Source organism: Notothenia coriiceps, unplaced genomic scaffold, assembly GCF_000735185.1.
Source record: "Notothenia coriiceps isolate Sejong01 unplaced genomic scaffold, NC01 NC01_scaffold00010592, whole genome shotgun sequence".
NCBI classification, from domain to species: domain Eukaryota; kingdom Metazoa; phylum Chordata; class Actinopteri; order Perciformes; family Nototheniidae; genus Notothenia; species Notothenia coriiceps.
Window position 1 is genome coordinate 72,313 of NW_011343293.1, and position 13,368 is coordinate 85,680.

Sequence of the window (13,368 nt, forward strand, 5' to 3'; positions counted from 1 at the left end):
GTGACGTCTTCAGGCTGACATGAGCGCAGTTTTAACGCAGTTAGCAAACGCAGGTTACTGCTATTGGCAAACGCACGGACGGGATAGTATTTTCGGTTTGGCCGGGCCTTTGGGGAGGTGTCGAGTGTGGTCTGTTGTTTGTTTGTTACCGGCCTAACACCGAGGTTCGAAGGAGACATTTGGCGGAGAGTCTTCTTGGGTCTAAGCGGTCATCCATTCGACAGAGAAGTCACTTGTGACGACGACAATTTACAAAGAGGTGGTAGCAACACATGTTTGACCTACTTTGCGGGCCGAAAGAACAACAACAGGTCCTCAACTAGGCACGGGGGGGCGGAGTCTGTATTCGCACTGTCATACATGCACCGAAAACCGAGACCGAGCCTGTTTGAAAATCCTACCGAGCTTTACTTGGCGCCGGAGCTAAACCGAAGAACCGGTTCTGAACCTGAAAAGCTCTAGCACGGAGTTTGAACCGGAGTTGCGTTGGTGTGAATGAGGTATCTGAAAGACTTCAATGATCTTGAATATCGTGTGGCCCAGCGGTCTTTAGCCGTGTTCTCACAGGACGGTATGGCTCTACTCAACTCGCCCTTTTTTAGGTTTTGGAAAATGCATAGCACCTGCTACTTTTTTTTTTAGTATCATCTCAGCTGAGGTTTCCAAGCCAGCCGAGACAATCCTAAAAGGTGGAGTCAAAACCGTGCAGACCACTGATTGGTCAGAAAATGTTTTCCCTTTACAGATGCAGGAAATCCTGCACAAGAATGGAATTCTTATACAGCGATTGTAATTATTCACATTTCCAACTCTAATTTCAGAAAATGGTAAATGCAAAAAAAGTATCCCGACACCAAGGTTGCACTATTTCATGAAATAATGACTTTTTACTAAATCAAGGCTAACAGCTTCATCAGGGGTGGAGCATAAATAAGTACTGCAGGAGAGTATACAAAAAAAGGGATGTATATATATATATTATATATATATATAAAAAAAAAACAATCTCCTCAGTCAGGATGCGACAACGCAAATCAAATATTTGCCATTTTTAAAGTAAACGAAAATATCAAAATAACCTTCTATTCTTGGAAAATATATACAAATTCAAGAACTTTCAATGACCCATGTCTAGTTTCAAGCTCACAAACTTTCAGGGATTTCAAGGATTTTGGGGAACCATGCTATGGGAAGGCTCCCCTGAACTTGGCCCAAGTGAAACAATGAGAGCAGGAAAAGGTTTTACTGTCCCCAGCTGCTGTCCATAAAGGACGGAGTAATGTGTGGACAATCTTCATTGTCCACACATCCAGAAAATGAGCTACAGCATGTAAACTGTTTCCCACAAAGTGTCCAGTGTGAAAGCATGTGATCCCCGGCTCGTGAGTAACTTCATGGCTTCCAGCTGAAACGAGTCCTGCTGCTGTAGGGCTTGCATCTTCCTCTTTAAGAACATCATTAAATATTTAAACCCTAATCGAATAAAAACTTACTTGTTACCAATTCCCATCCTTCATTACAAGCAATATATATAATGCATAATAAAGAGTGAATCACATTTGCCTAAAAGTAATACCTGGATTATTATGATAAACATACGTGTCAGCACAATATTGTCAGAAATGTTTTATTCAAGCCTCTGTGGCTGAACGTTTGCAGTGACCTTGACAACTCGAAGCCATTCACAGGTCTCGTACTGCTGGGTCTGCCTTCCTTTCCTCGTGTACTCAAAATAAAACCTCCCCCGTGTCTATAAAAGGCCACACGTTTCTCAGTTTGACACATTTTTAAACTGACCTATTTCTTTCCATTAAGGGCTGATGCCCATCCACATCTAACAAAGCCTAGTTTCAAATTACACTTATCCCAGCACTCCAGTTCTTTCTGGCTATTACACTTGTGGGATGTGCTTTCTGACAGCCTAAATGGAAAGACACTTAATAACACTGCAATTTGTATCTTTTCAACGCTCGAGTAAGAAGAATTAAGACCGTGGCGCTTTTTGCTTACTTTAAAGTTCTGGTGGTCTACTTTTACAAGATTGAAGTTGTCCACACAGAAGTGCGTGTACACCCTCACAATGTTAATGTTACCTAATAACTCAAACCCTATTGTTTGCATTTCTTTGGCTCTGGTTTTCTCACGCGGAATATGAATTAAGATATGTTAGAGTGATGTATTACTGGGTGGATTGTTCCTCCGATGAGCATGGAGGTCCTCAGGCTCTGCAAAGATGTTGGAGACCACCTTGCGGGGGGTTGAGTCTTCGTCTGCGCCAAAGGAGATGCTGGAGGCCCCGCCTGGCGGTCGTAGTACCCTAAAGGAGCAACAAATGATGGGTTATAATTTTATTGATATCCTGCTACCATCCCCCACTATTTATGCAAACACAAGGCCTTCCTGCCACATGCCACTGATCAGCTGCACAGTGCAAAATCAATAATCAAATATAACATGAGGACGCCTCAAGCTACGAACAGCCTTCTCCCTACTCCACCCCATACCACACACACTCACTACAACACACTGGCTACCAGCAAGGTCTCCGCTCTCTAAGCCCCGGCTGTCAGCCTGTCAGACAGACAGCCACAATCTCTGCCCTGCAGCTGACTCCAGTCGCATTTAATCAAAGAGTGAGCTGGCTAGCTGCTGCCTCTCCTCGGCACAGATTCCTTTGCTGTGACACACTGTGGCTTGGTGTCAGTTCCTGGTAGCATTGTTATACCATTGATAAATTAGTAAATGAAATGTAATGCGCCTCTTGGGTCAATATTAAACAATAGAGGTGAAAAGTGTGCAGCTAATACAGGTCACCTAATATATAGACTGTTCTAGAACAATATAGAAACCTGCATGCAGACTAATGCTTGGTAAACAAAACGCTTTTCCACCGACATTCCTTTCTCCACAAGCTACACAAAAGGAACACGATAATGAGGAGGGAAAGCCTTTTTCCTTGCTGTGCTGAAGGACAGTTGGGGTGGACCACAAATACTGGTGTGTTTGCAGAGCCCCTGTCGGACCCCTCCCTCTTTTTCCAGCAAACTCTCCTCTCCTCTCAGGGTCCCTGAAGCCACCAGCTGCACAGAGAGCAGCTGTCTAAGGGCCAGGCAGGCAGATGGGGTACAAAAAACAAGTCAGCTCTCTCTCGAAGGAAAGCTACAAAAGAAAGTACACGAGGGCAAGCCACACCGCATGGACTGCATTGGCGTAGATTTTCTTAATCAATTCTTGTGTCCACACTAGTGCTCGTCACACTTGGCTGTGACAGTAATGCCTAAACCAGACTTCACCTCCCGGCCAGAGAGGATGAGCTCATGCTTTCCACATGGATTGCAATGGCGAAAAGCTTTTGCCTGGCAGCAGACCCCACCCTAGTGTGAAACTGCTAATAAAATCAATGAAATGGCATAAATGTTTAGAGGTTGGGGGGGAGGCAGCTTCAGGCTAAGGGAGTAGGGCAGATCTCCACAGTCAAAGATGGCCTGTCTGATAGGGCAGGGTGGGAGGCTTTTGATGGCCTACTAAGAATTTAGCCTCATTTTGCTCAAGGAGCTGCTCTACGGATCCCTTTGGTCGGCCAGCATCACAAATGAACAGCATCTCGTAAAAAAAGGCTTAAAAAAGGAGCAAAAGCGAGGAGCCAAGGAAAGATTTACAGGCTTAGCTTGCGCAAAGCCCCCACCCAAGTCTCCGCATCATCCGAAAACAGCATGCGCCTTCAAAACGCTTAATGACTGACCGAGATCTGACAAGCTCTCTATATGAAAACGCTGATAGCTCTCATTTTTGTGTCCTACATGTCCTTAATTGACGACCCATTTCTGAGGCAGCATTACATGTAAGGCTTTCTCTCTGCATTGTTTTTACCGCAAAGGGCCCGGAAGGCATCCAGACGAGACGCATCACTTACTGGGAAGCTATGACTGCATGCTTGGAGGATGAGTGGCCCTCTTAAAAAAGGTGTTTCACCAGGAATAAAAAGATTTAACAGATGTTGTTTGTAAAGCAAAGGCAACAGCTTAGACATGCGTGTTGAAACTAGGCCTACAAATGGATATTAGCTTCTCTAAACTTCCATTTTATAACCAACAATGAGCCATATCCTTTTTAATGACATATGCAGACCCATGTCTCGTCTAGGATTCTTCCTGCAATCAATCTCATATCTGGACCGCTGTGATGTACATTTCCTCCTCTATTGGAGAAAATACTACAAACCGAGACAGGAAAAATATTAGATATGGTAAAATTAGCTACTTCAGACAACATCACATTTAGACATTACCGCACGACAAGAGATGTGTCTTGAGCAACAACAAAAGTTATTTTGAGGTCGACCACAGCCAGTAAAGCAGACAGGCTAACCTTAGGTAGCTTTCATGATTCTTCTCGAAAAATTAAATACAGAAAACACCCCTTATTGTACTCCGTGTTCCTTTCTTTTCTTTCTTAAACTCGCACGCCTCATTATCGATGTACTATTAATCCCAGCCATGCTACAGCCTAACTCACGTAGTGTGGCTAACGCCTGTGTAGTGAATCAGTCCCCAAATAAGATTAACTTAATTAGCAAGACTATGACAGTTTAGCTAAACTCAACCACTAGCGGGCTAACGTTGGGTAGCAGGCTGCCCTTTGGGAAGAACAGAGGCGTTTGCTAGCAGAGAGGCTGGCCCGCATCACACTTCTTTTGTTCCTCGGTGAAAGGTTTTCAGCTCGTTTTTACCTGGAACTGCTTTTAGAACCAGGCTCCATTCCTTTAAAAGTGGTTGTCGTCGTCATCTTTATCGATAAATGTCGACGCCTCGGCGGTTTAGAAAGAGTGAATGACAAGAAACTAATAAAAAACAGTCCAGTCCTCCTCCTTCCCCGCAGAGCTGCGACGGGATATAGACTCCACCCGACACTGACAAATCATAACGAAGAACAGATCCACTGGTTCTGCGGTGCCAGCCCACCAGACCCAGCCCACCAGCGTTCGACCCACGCTGATTGGTAACAACATCATAGAACTCGTCTCTGATTGGACAGAACATCACCAAACTCATCTCTGATTGGACTGAACCTCAGCCTCTCTTGTTGGTGGCAGGTCTTTGCTTCAGACAGCTGAGACCACATCCCTGAGGCCTTTTCTTCATGCTACCTAATCTATTAGCATTGATCATGACAACCTGCAAAATGTTTTAAAACTGCAGTGTAAGGTGTACAAAAGAGATGATTTTTGACCTCCGACTGGTGAAGATTATGGGGACTAACCTTTAGTCATAAATAAATAGTCCAGCTATTCAGTGTTAGCTGTGTCACTCTGCCCTAAGGTCTATGACGTTTTCAATGTATTTAATGAAATAACCCTACCATATTTCCCTCCCAAAACAAAAAAGCATTTGAAACAAACTAAATAAATTAGAAAATGTATTTGAACTTAATCTCATAAATCTGTAAATACGTTCAATAGTTCTCAGATTCAAATCCATTTTCTCTTGTGTTATTTTTAACACAACCAAGACTTTAGGAGGGTAACAATAGGCTTAATCAAGTTATTCCATGGGACATAAATGAGGTGGTGCTCTGTATACATTTTAAATGTTTCAAAGGGTCCTTGGTAAAAAAAACCTCTTAATTATGCAACAAAAGTATTATCTGGTCTTGCACAGTTAAACACAAAAAAAGACAAGACGTTTGGTAAAAGACAATATTTTTATTTTGACAGGCCTATTATTAGAGAATACAGATGTTTATTTCACTGAGAACTTCTTAAGGCTTCCCAAAATGTGAATATTGGCCTAGTCAAACGATTAATCAAACATTTTCCTACACATTCACTACTATAAAAACATTTAAAAAATCAAATAGTTTTTCTCAGATAACAGAAACCAAATGAAAATGCAGCCCCATTCCCAAAACTGGGTGCACTGTCCCCCAAGTGATAGCCAGTCCCAAAGTAGTACATGTTTGAGAACAGATTTTCTGGAGACCAACCAAGCCTAGCCCAACAACATTTCATAAAAAAAGTCCGTTGTATTTCGTCTCATTCTGTCTGCTGCCTTGCGAGAGGAAGTCCTTAACATTGTCCACAACACAGCATGAACAAACAAGACCTGGGTGTGGTTTATGTACAGAAACAGACATGTAGCAAGGGCAAGTTTGAAAATACTATACAACAGTTTTGTGTAGCAGAAAGGACAACTTCTTCTGCATGAAAATCTGTTGAGACAACAGGACAAGTGTCAAAGAAGCAGTCGCTGTGTCTCGCAGGCGGGAAAGCTTGGTTGTGTTGAAAAGGAAAATGGTGAACAATGCAGTGGATTAAATGAGGCCTCCCGTCTGTTGTTGAAACACGTCAATTGTATCTTCATCTTCCATTTCCAACTGTTAAGAGAAAAAGTTTTATAAACATGAGTCATGACTTTGATTAGCCTAAATTTGGGTGCAACCTCTTTCCCACACAATACTGGCTGCAGGCATGATGTGCTTTTGTACACTAACCCTGAAGCAGGACACTGGTTACCTCGACAAAAGGCCAATGAGCTTATTCTATTGGGTTTTGGAATTATCCAAAAAACAAGAAAATACATTCTGTTGTTAACCATCATTAATTATACTTACAGCAGGGTTTTTTTCAGCAAGCTATTCCATAAAATAACTTTCACTGACCTTATAGTAAACCAGAAGCGCAAACATGCTAACTAATATCCGTGTTTTTCAACGCTGGGAATATTCTATGTAAAAACTTAAATGTGTTGTTTGCATAGGCAAAATGGTACCATCGCAGTGAAAATGAAACTTTGTTTTAGGCTTTGATAACCATAGTGTGCAGAGCAAGGCTTCCACATCATTTTAATAAAATGCCATAACATAGAAGTTGTGTCTCCTCAACACAAGTTGGAGAACACAGCAAGTCAAATTAAGTTTGGTGTGTTCTGACAGCCTGAGGCATCTAGATGCTTTCCATGTCAGTGTATCGGCAAAAATGATAACACAAAGATCTGGTGTGTGTCGGCTTTCAGCCTACAGACATTCCTACAACATACTGCTCACTGAGGGGGGATCTCATGCCCATTTAACTTTTTAAACTGTTTACATTTCCATCCATTTATGAATATTTCCAAAAGAATGTCTGAGATGTGCATATTTGCTTGATAAGGACGGCACAAATGCATGCAACCCGAGCTGGGTTTTGACCTATGGTTTTGACACATGGAAGCGTCTGAAGGATGTTCAAGCAAACAAGCTACACTAATTGTCTCAAGGCTTCACACTTACCTGCGATGGTGTGTCTGTTTCATTTATTGGCTGTCCATCAAATCTGAACCTGATTTGCCTCATGGACAGTCCCTGGAAACAAAACAAAAAAACACAAGAGGAAACACAGACAAGATCATTAAATAACAGTCATATATTATTAATACAAAAATGAAAAGGGGCATTATTTTTTTAATTAAGAAAAATTGATCAGATAAAACATGTAGTTGAATTCTTAAAGTTGTTCTATTTATTATAATTGCTTAAAGCATGTGTTTCCTTGTTTAAGGTAAGCCTGCTGTAGTTTCAAAGTGGTAGAACAATATTGAGCTATACAATCTTTTTCAGTGAAACACAAATAAAGAAATAATGAAAAACATCTGTTCTCATCCTAGTTTTGAAAATGAGCTGCATGACTAACATGTCTCTTTTACTTTGCTGGCAGTGGAAGGAATGGACATCATTGAGTTTCCAGAGAGCTGAACCCTCATTTGACTTTCAGACAAAGAGGATTGTCAGACTTTGCATTTCTTTTGATATTCTATTAACTTTTCAGATGCTTCAGAATATGAAAGTTATCAAACCCTAAGGATTGTTTTTGTAGCCATGCAATCAGAGTTGCTATCAAGATTACAGAACAATTTTAGGAACCAAACTGGCACTCTTCCCAACTGTTAATTAGAACAAGTGAGCATTCCTGCATATGATTACAGCAAGTACGGTGGTGAAGGACAACTTCAAATGATGATAACTGCTGATGGAAAAGATGAAGCAACTTTTGTGATTAACATGGAGTTTCAAACAGACAGGTAGATAAGAGCATTTGATTGGGGGCGGCGATGAGAGAAAGGTGAAGCCTTTAGGCTGTGTTCAGTTATTGAAGGAAGATGTGCATCAAAGAGACACAGAGCAGACCAGGATCATTGCTCATAAACAAAAAACAATAACTCTTTCGGAAAAAAAAACCGACTAGAAACATTACCATGAGGAATCAGTAATAAAAAGTTAGTGAGAACCATCTGGCTTTTATTTTAGGTATGACCTTTAACCACACAGCATAGTCGCTAGATGCTGTATATGATCTGTCTCATGGACACAACCTCGATTCAATGGACACTATTAAGTATCCTGTATAACAATAGTTCTTTCACTGCATGAATGAGTGATACGTGTGAAAAGGCTGAACATAAATAACTCTTATCTTAGCTTTTTTTGTATTTAAACAAGATTAAACATCTTCATACATCAATGATGTTGCTTTGATAAGTCTTAACAATGGCCCAAAAAAAATTGCATTTCATAATATGGAAAACAGATATTTACATATCTAATATTGGCTGCATTATATTTAGCTGTGCCAGTCACAGTTCCCCAGGTTTGTGCATACTGAATTACTGAATAGTACACTTAAATGGTAGGCAGCCAGTGAAAAAGGCCAATTAGGAGAGAGCAGGATTTATGTCAAGAATTTGCAAGAGGGACTGTATCATTTACCCAACACATTGTTCCAAAAATCCACACGAGAGGATGTATTACATGAAGTAGGTGTGAATATTAGTCCAGGTGCTACAGCTTTTCACCTCAAAAGGATTACAATTCCAAGGGGGACAGTTTCTACACATTACAGACAATGCAGTATTAAAACAAGAGCTCAGTTAAAAAGTAATTCAGAGGAACTCAAACCTTACCTAAGATATAATAATATATATTGGCTTTTTAATTAAGTGGTGTTTAAAATACCCACCTTTTATGCTTAACAGCCTAATTATAAAGGAAAGAAACGGACTGGATAGTATATAATCGACTCCTGGAATATTTGTCTTTATGACGGATACTAAGCTAAACATGTGAGGGTAATTATATCAAAGCTATCTTTATAAGGATCAGAGACTTAAATGACCAGTGTACAAAAGAGAGAAATATTTATTCTTTACGAATACAGTATAACAGAAAATGATAGGCTATAAGTGCTGTATGAGGTGAAAATTGCAACGCACTAATTTGTGACCACTGGTTTAGGAAATAAACCTTTAACACCATCCTGAACAGCTATTGTTTTCTGTGCTATTATTGTGTCATGCCCACCTGTCGATCACAGTAGGCCTTCATGAGTTTGATGAGCGGTGTGTGTCTTTTGATCTTGAACTGCACTATAGAGCCATCTTGACCTGCCACCTTCAGGTTTATGTGTTCGTTGGTCTCTGTCTTCACTGCTTCCTGAGGGATAAAGTCAGAGAAAATAAACAATTAACACAGCCATGGAGTAAACAATAGCTGATTAATAAGAACATCAACAAAGATAATGATTTCACTATGTAATTAAGATCAGAATATTTACATTTTTCAAGAACTCTTGTCTCTCTTGTGATCAGCAACTGTCACCATTGTTTGCATTTAACAAATGAGAATCTGATTAATAAAATAAGATGAAGCCTCCAATGTTAACTGGTTAAATGAAAACAGGTGCTTACTTCAGAGTGGCTGCATTTTTCTTTTTTTTTCTTTCATTTACTGAGGCAAATGTTCCCTTTGTTTACATTTTGTCTCAATCAGTTACCCACAGGCTAATATAAGTATTGATATATCAAGAAATAAATAATGTACAACAGTTGTAATGGCATAACGCTGTAACACTGCTACAAACTTCCTGCCATTTGCACAAATGGACACATAGGATTTAAATGATGAGCCACTCAATCTCTCTCGCTCTTTTTCATCGCACACACACACACACACACACACACACACACACACACACACACACACACACACACACACACACACACAGATGACACCAGCTGGTCGGCTGTGAAATGCGCGCCTCTGGATGCGCGTTCACAAACCTTCCGGTCTATCAAAGTAGGTACAGCTGATAGTTGAATTTTAGCTCACAACTTTACTAAGGTAAAACAGAACATGTGAAAAATGTCCCCTTTTTTCTATTCGCCCCTATGCCAGATATCTAGCAAAATATTTTTGGAAAAATGTAAAAAACACTTACCTTTGGTTTTTCATCAGCCATGGTCACTCTTTTGGCGCTTCTCTACGCTGCCACACAAAGAATACGGGTACGCGCACGTGCTCGTTTCCGGTTAAAATATTCGAATGGAACGTGCGCGGTCACGAGCAAGTGCGCGTCCACAGCCCCGGGCTCTGAATGGCTAACGGTGATCACATGGGTGAATGCGCGGTCTGGCCATGGGCGGGAGAGTCTCAATGCGCGTTACAGGGATACTCAGCACCACGTGCACGCGCACAGCGATGTTTTTCTTTTTGTTGTGCGGTTTGTTGGTTCAGTTATCCCACAACATGCACCCCACCACCACACTGACCTCTGATTAGTTCATTATGGTTCATTCATCTTAATCATAAAGGACATTATACTGAGAATGTTGTATTTGCACATATCCCCGTCTTTTTAACCCTATAAATCAGTGGCCATCTTGTTTTTTTACTGTCTGATGATGAAGATGGACCAAACTATGTCAAATAAATATCTTTACATACAATATACCTATATAGTTGCACAAAGTCAAATCACAAATTGTGTTTGTGACCGAACACGGAGGATATATCTGTATGTTTGTTCGTGAATAACAAAAAAGAACCAAAGCGACACCACAAGCAGAAAACACAGCAGATGGAAAAACAGGCAGGAGGAAGGCCACCTCTGCCGTGACGTAATACCACTTGCGCCGGGGGTCTTTCGGATGAATGACCGAGGCGCGTAAGCAGCACGGCACCTGTAGTTCATGGCGTGGAGTGTTTATAACTGAATAGTTTAGTTATTTACATTTCATTGGGTCGATAATACAGTTCCCTGATGGAGGAGTTGGACGTTGAGCCGGCCATCACCGTAAGTTTCTGCACGAGCTCAGTCTTCTCTCTTTTCTTCCACTTGATAGCAATGCTAGCAAGCTAACTGTATCGCAACAACATTACTAAACGTCTGATCTAGATTAATGGGATATGATATAATGAATACAAAAACCCCACAACGTGTGTCGGGTCATCAAAGATTATTACAAAAAATACATACTTCTTAAAACTGTGGAACACGGTGTCAAAGAAGCAAGAGCAAAGATGACAGTGATAGAAGCTAGTTAGTTATTCGATAACATAAGAACACATTTGAGGCACTTTACTAAAGCATTTCTACTTTCTGTTACTTTCTACTTCCTTACCATCACATTTCAGAAGAAACCTTTTGTACTGGATTTATCTGACAGCTGTAGTTACAAGTTGCTTTCCATTCATATTAGCTAAACAAAATATAATCATACAAAAAATAAACTTGCCAGCTGCAACAGTAAAGTAATAAACTTCATTAATTAAATAATATGTTAGTTAACACAATATGTTGTTTCTTTAATCTTGTATTGTATATTGTAACCATCTTTACTACTCTAGATTTTGCAGGTTTGATTCATTAACTGATAATCAATATATCAATAATAAATAAATACAATCAAGTTAAAGTTGATAATTTGGAAATGTCCCTCCAATGTGCAGAATTGTGGCTGAGACACATATAGGTTTTATAATGCCTGTGCTAGCCTAATGTCCAACTGTCCAACAATAAAGAATCATGCATTGGAGAGGAATTTCATGTTTAAAAAAACCAAGAACAAAACACAGTTTAAGTTCTTATTTAATATATTGATCACTTGTTTCAGTCTAATGACTTTGTCTCCCATTTAAAATACAGAATATTCCTGCAGCCAGTTATGGGAAGCACTTGGGATTTGCCTGGGGTCCAGGTGATATCCTTGCGTATGAGACCCTTTACAAAGCATCATCAGGTATGTGTAGGCACTAAGACAAGCCTGTCTGTATGTTGTCTCTCTCTCTTACCTAATATCACTCAGTTATTGATTGTCCACTCTGTATTTTCAGGTGCCAAAGGATCAGGATGCTCCTTCATCCATGAGGTCAGGAAAGATGAGGACATATATTCCCCCATTTTACGGAAACTCTTCAATGAGTCACATCACATCTTTGTTGGCCTGCAGACAATTAAAGAAGACCTCCCTAGCAAGAACAAAAAACCCCAGTAAGGCCAACTGATGGCTCCTTCCTGGGCATGTCACTCTGTAACGTTTCTCAACAAATTAAAGCTTTGTTACGAAAGGCAGATAGGCACCTGCAGAAATTTTTCATTCAATGATTTGTCTCTGTCTTCCTCCTTAGATTTGTCAGCATCAGTAAAAACTATAGATCTGTGATACGAGCCTGTATGGAGGAGCTTCAGCAAGTTGCAGGTCAGAATTTTATAATATAATACCAGCATCTTAGTCTTTAATGTAATTACCCAGGAAATATCTAATTTGCATTTCTCTCTTTTCTGCAGTTTCCACAAAAGATGTAAAAGTGGCCATGCAATATGGAAATCAGGTATGTACCACTGCTGTATGGTTATCTGTGCCATAACCTGCAAATACATGACATCCTTATGTGTAAAGTAAACTAATAATGCACATACAGGATTCCATACTGCAGAGGTGCCCAGTACGTCGACCGCGGTCGACCAGTCGACCGCGGGGGCAATGCTGGTAGATCGCGAGTCATTCATTCGTTAAAATAGACAAAACAGGTTTTGATCCCTCCTCCCTTGGCCTCCCTGCCACTTAATTCAGGAGTTTACTTGATTGACAGAAAAAGCGACCTATCGCTTTCCAGTCTGTTAACCCAGAATGCAAAGCGATACAAAATCAGTCAAGTGCCGGGAAAACTCAAATTGAGTTAAAGAGACAAACGACAAAATGAGTGCGGGACCGATCAAAAAGCTGGAGACATATCACTTCCACACAGAATGGGAGGAAGAATATTTTTTTGTGATGTCATTGTCACATTCAAAGGTTATTTGCCTTATTTGTAAAGCAAGCGTTGCTCTGCCAAAGGAAGGTAACGTGGAGAGGCATTATCGGAGTGTTCACAAGGCATATGACAGCGACTTCCCTCCGAGTAGCGAGTTTAGAAAGAGAAAGGTCATGTATTATTGCTACAAAAACCTTATCTCGCAGTCTTAGTGTCGCCAACTCGTTTCTAACATGCAAAAAGACAAACAAATGCGTCTATGGTCGGTGTATTTCCTAAGTTCCCCCTATTTAATACGACTCCCAT

The 13,368-nt window shown here is 40.5% G+C and overlaps 3 protein-coding genes across 3 annotated transcripts in view; 1 reads left to right on the forward strand and 2 right to left on the reverse strand.

Moving 5' to 3' along the window:
- Positions 1-4,919, reverse strand: part of jpt1 (Jupiter microtubule associated homolog 1) — a 15,503-nt gene extending 10,584 nt beyond the window's left edge. The window contains exons 1-2 of the mRNA XM_010771811.1: positions 4,730-4,919; positions 2,184-2,317 (exon numbers count right to left, since the gene is read on the reverse strand). Coding sequence (XP_010770113.1) covers positions 2,184-2,317; positions 4,730-4,785 — 190 coding nt within the window. The 5' untranslated portion in view covers positions 4,786-4,919. The remainder of the gene's footprint in view (positions 1-2,183; positions 2,318-4,729) is intronic.
- Positions 4,920-5,686: 767 nt separating this feature from the next.
- Positions 5,687-10,353, reverse strand: LOC104946064 (small ubiquitin like modifier 2). The gene is made up of 4 exons (XM_010771810.1): positions 10,247-10,353; positions 9,331-9,462; positions 7,267-7,338; positions 5,687-6,372 (listed from the first exon to the last, which is right to left on the reverse strand). Exons 1-4 carry the CDS (start codon positions 10,265-10,267, stop codon positions 6,310-6,312), a joined length of 288 nt encoding a protein of 95 aa, XP_010770112.1. The 5' UTR covers positions 10,268-10,353; the 3' UTR covers positions 5,687-6,309.
- A 585-nt stretch (positions 10,354-10,938) lies between these two features.
- nup85 (nucleoporin 85) overlaps positions 10,939-13,368 on the forward strand; it is a 10,442-nt gene continuing 8,012 nt past the window's right edge. The window contains exons 1-5 of the mRNA XM_010771841.1: positions 10,939-11,101; positions 11,954-12,047; positions 12,142-12,298; positions 12,436-12,506; positions 12,596-12,654. Of these exons, the coding sequence (XP_010770143.1) occupies positions 11,069-11,101; positions 11,954-12,047; positions 12,142-12,298; positions 12,436-12,506; positions 12,596-12,654 (414 nt within the window). The 5' untranslated portion in view covers positions 10,939-11,068. The remainder of the gene's footprint in view (positions 11,102-11,953; positions 12,048-12,141; positions 12,299-12,435; positions 12,507-12,595; positions 12,655-13,368) is intronic.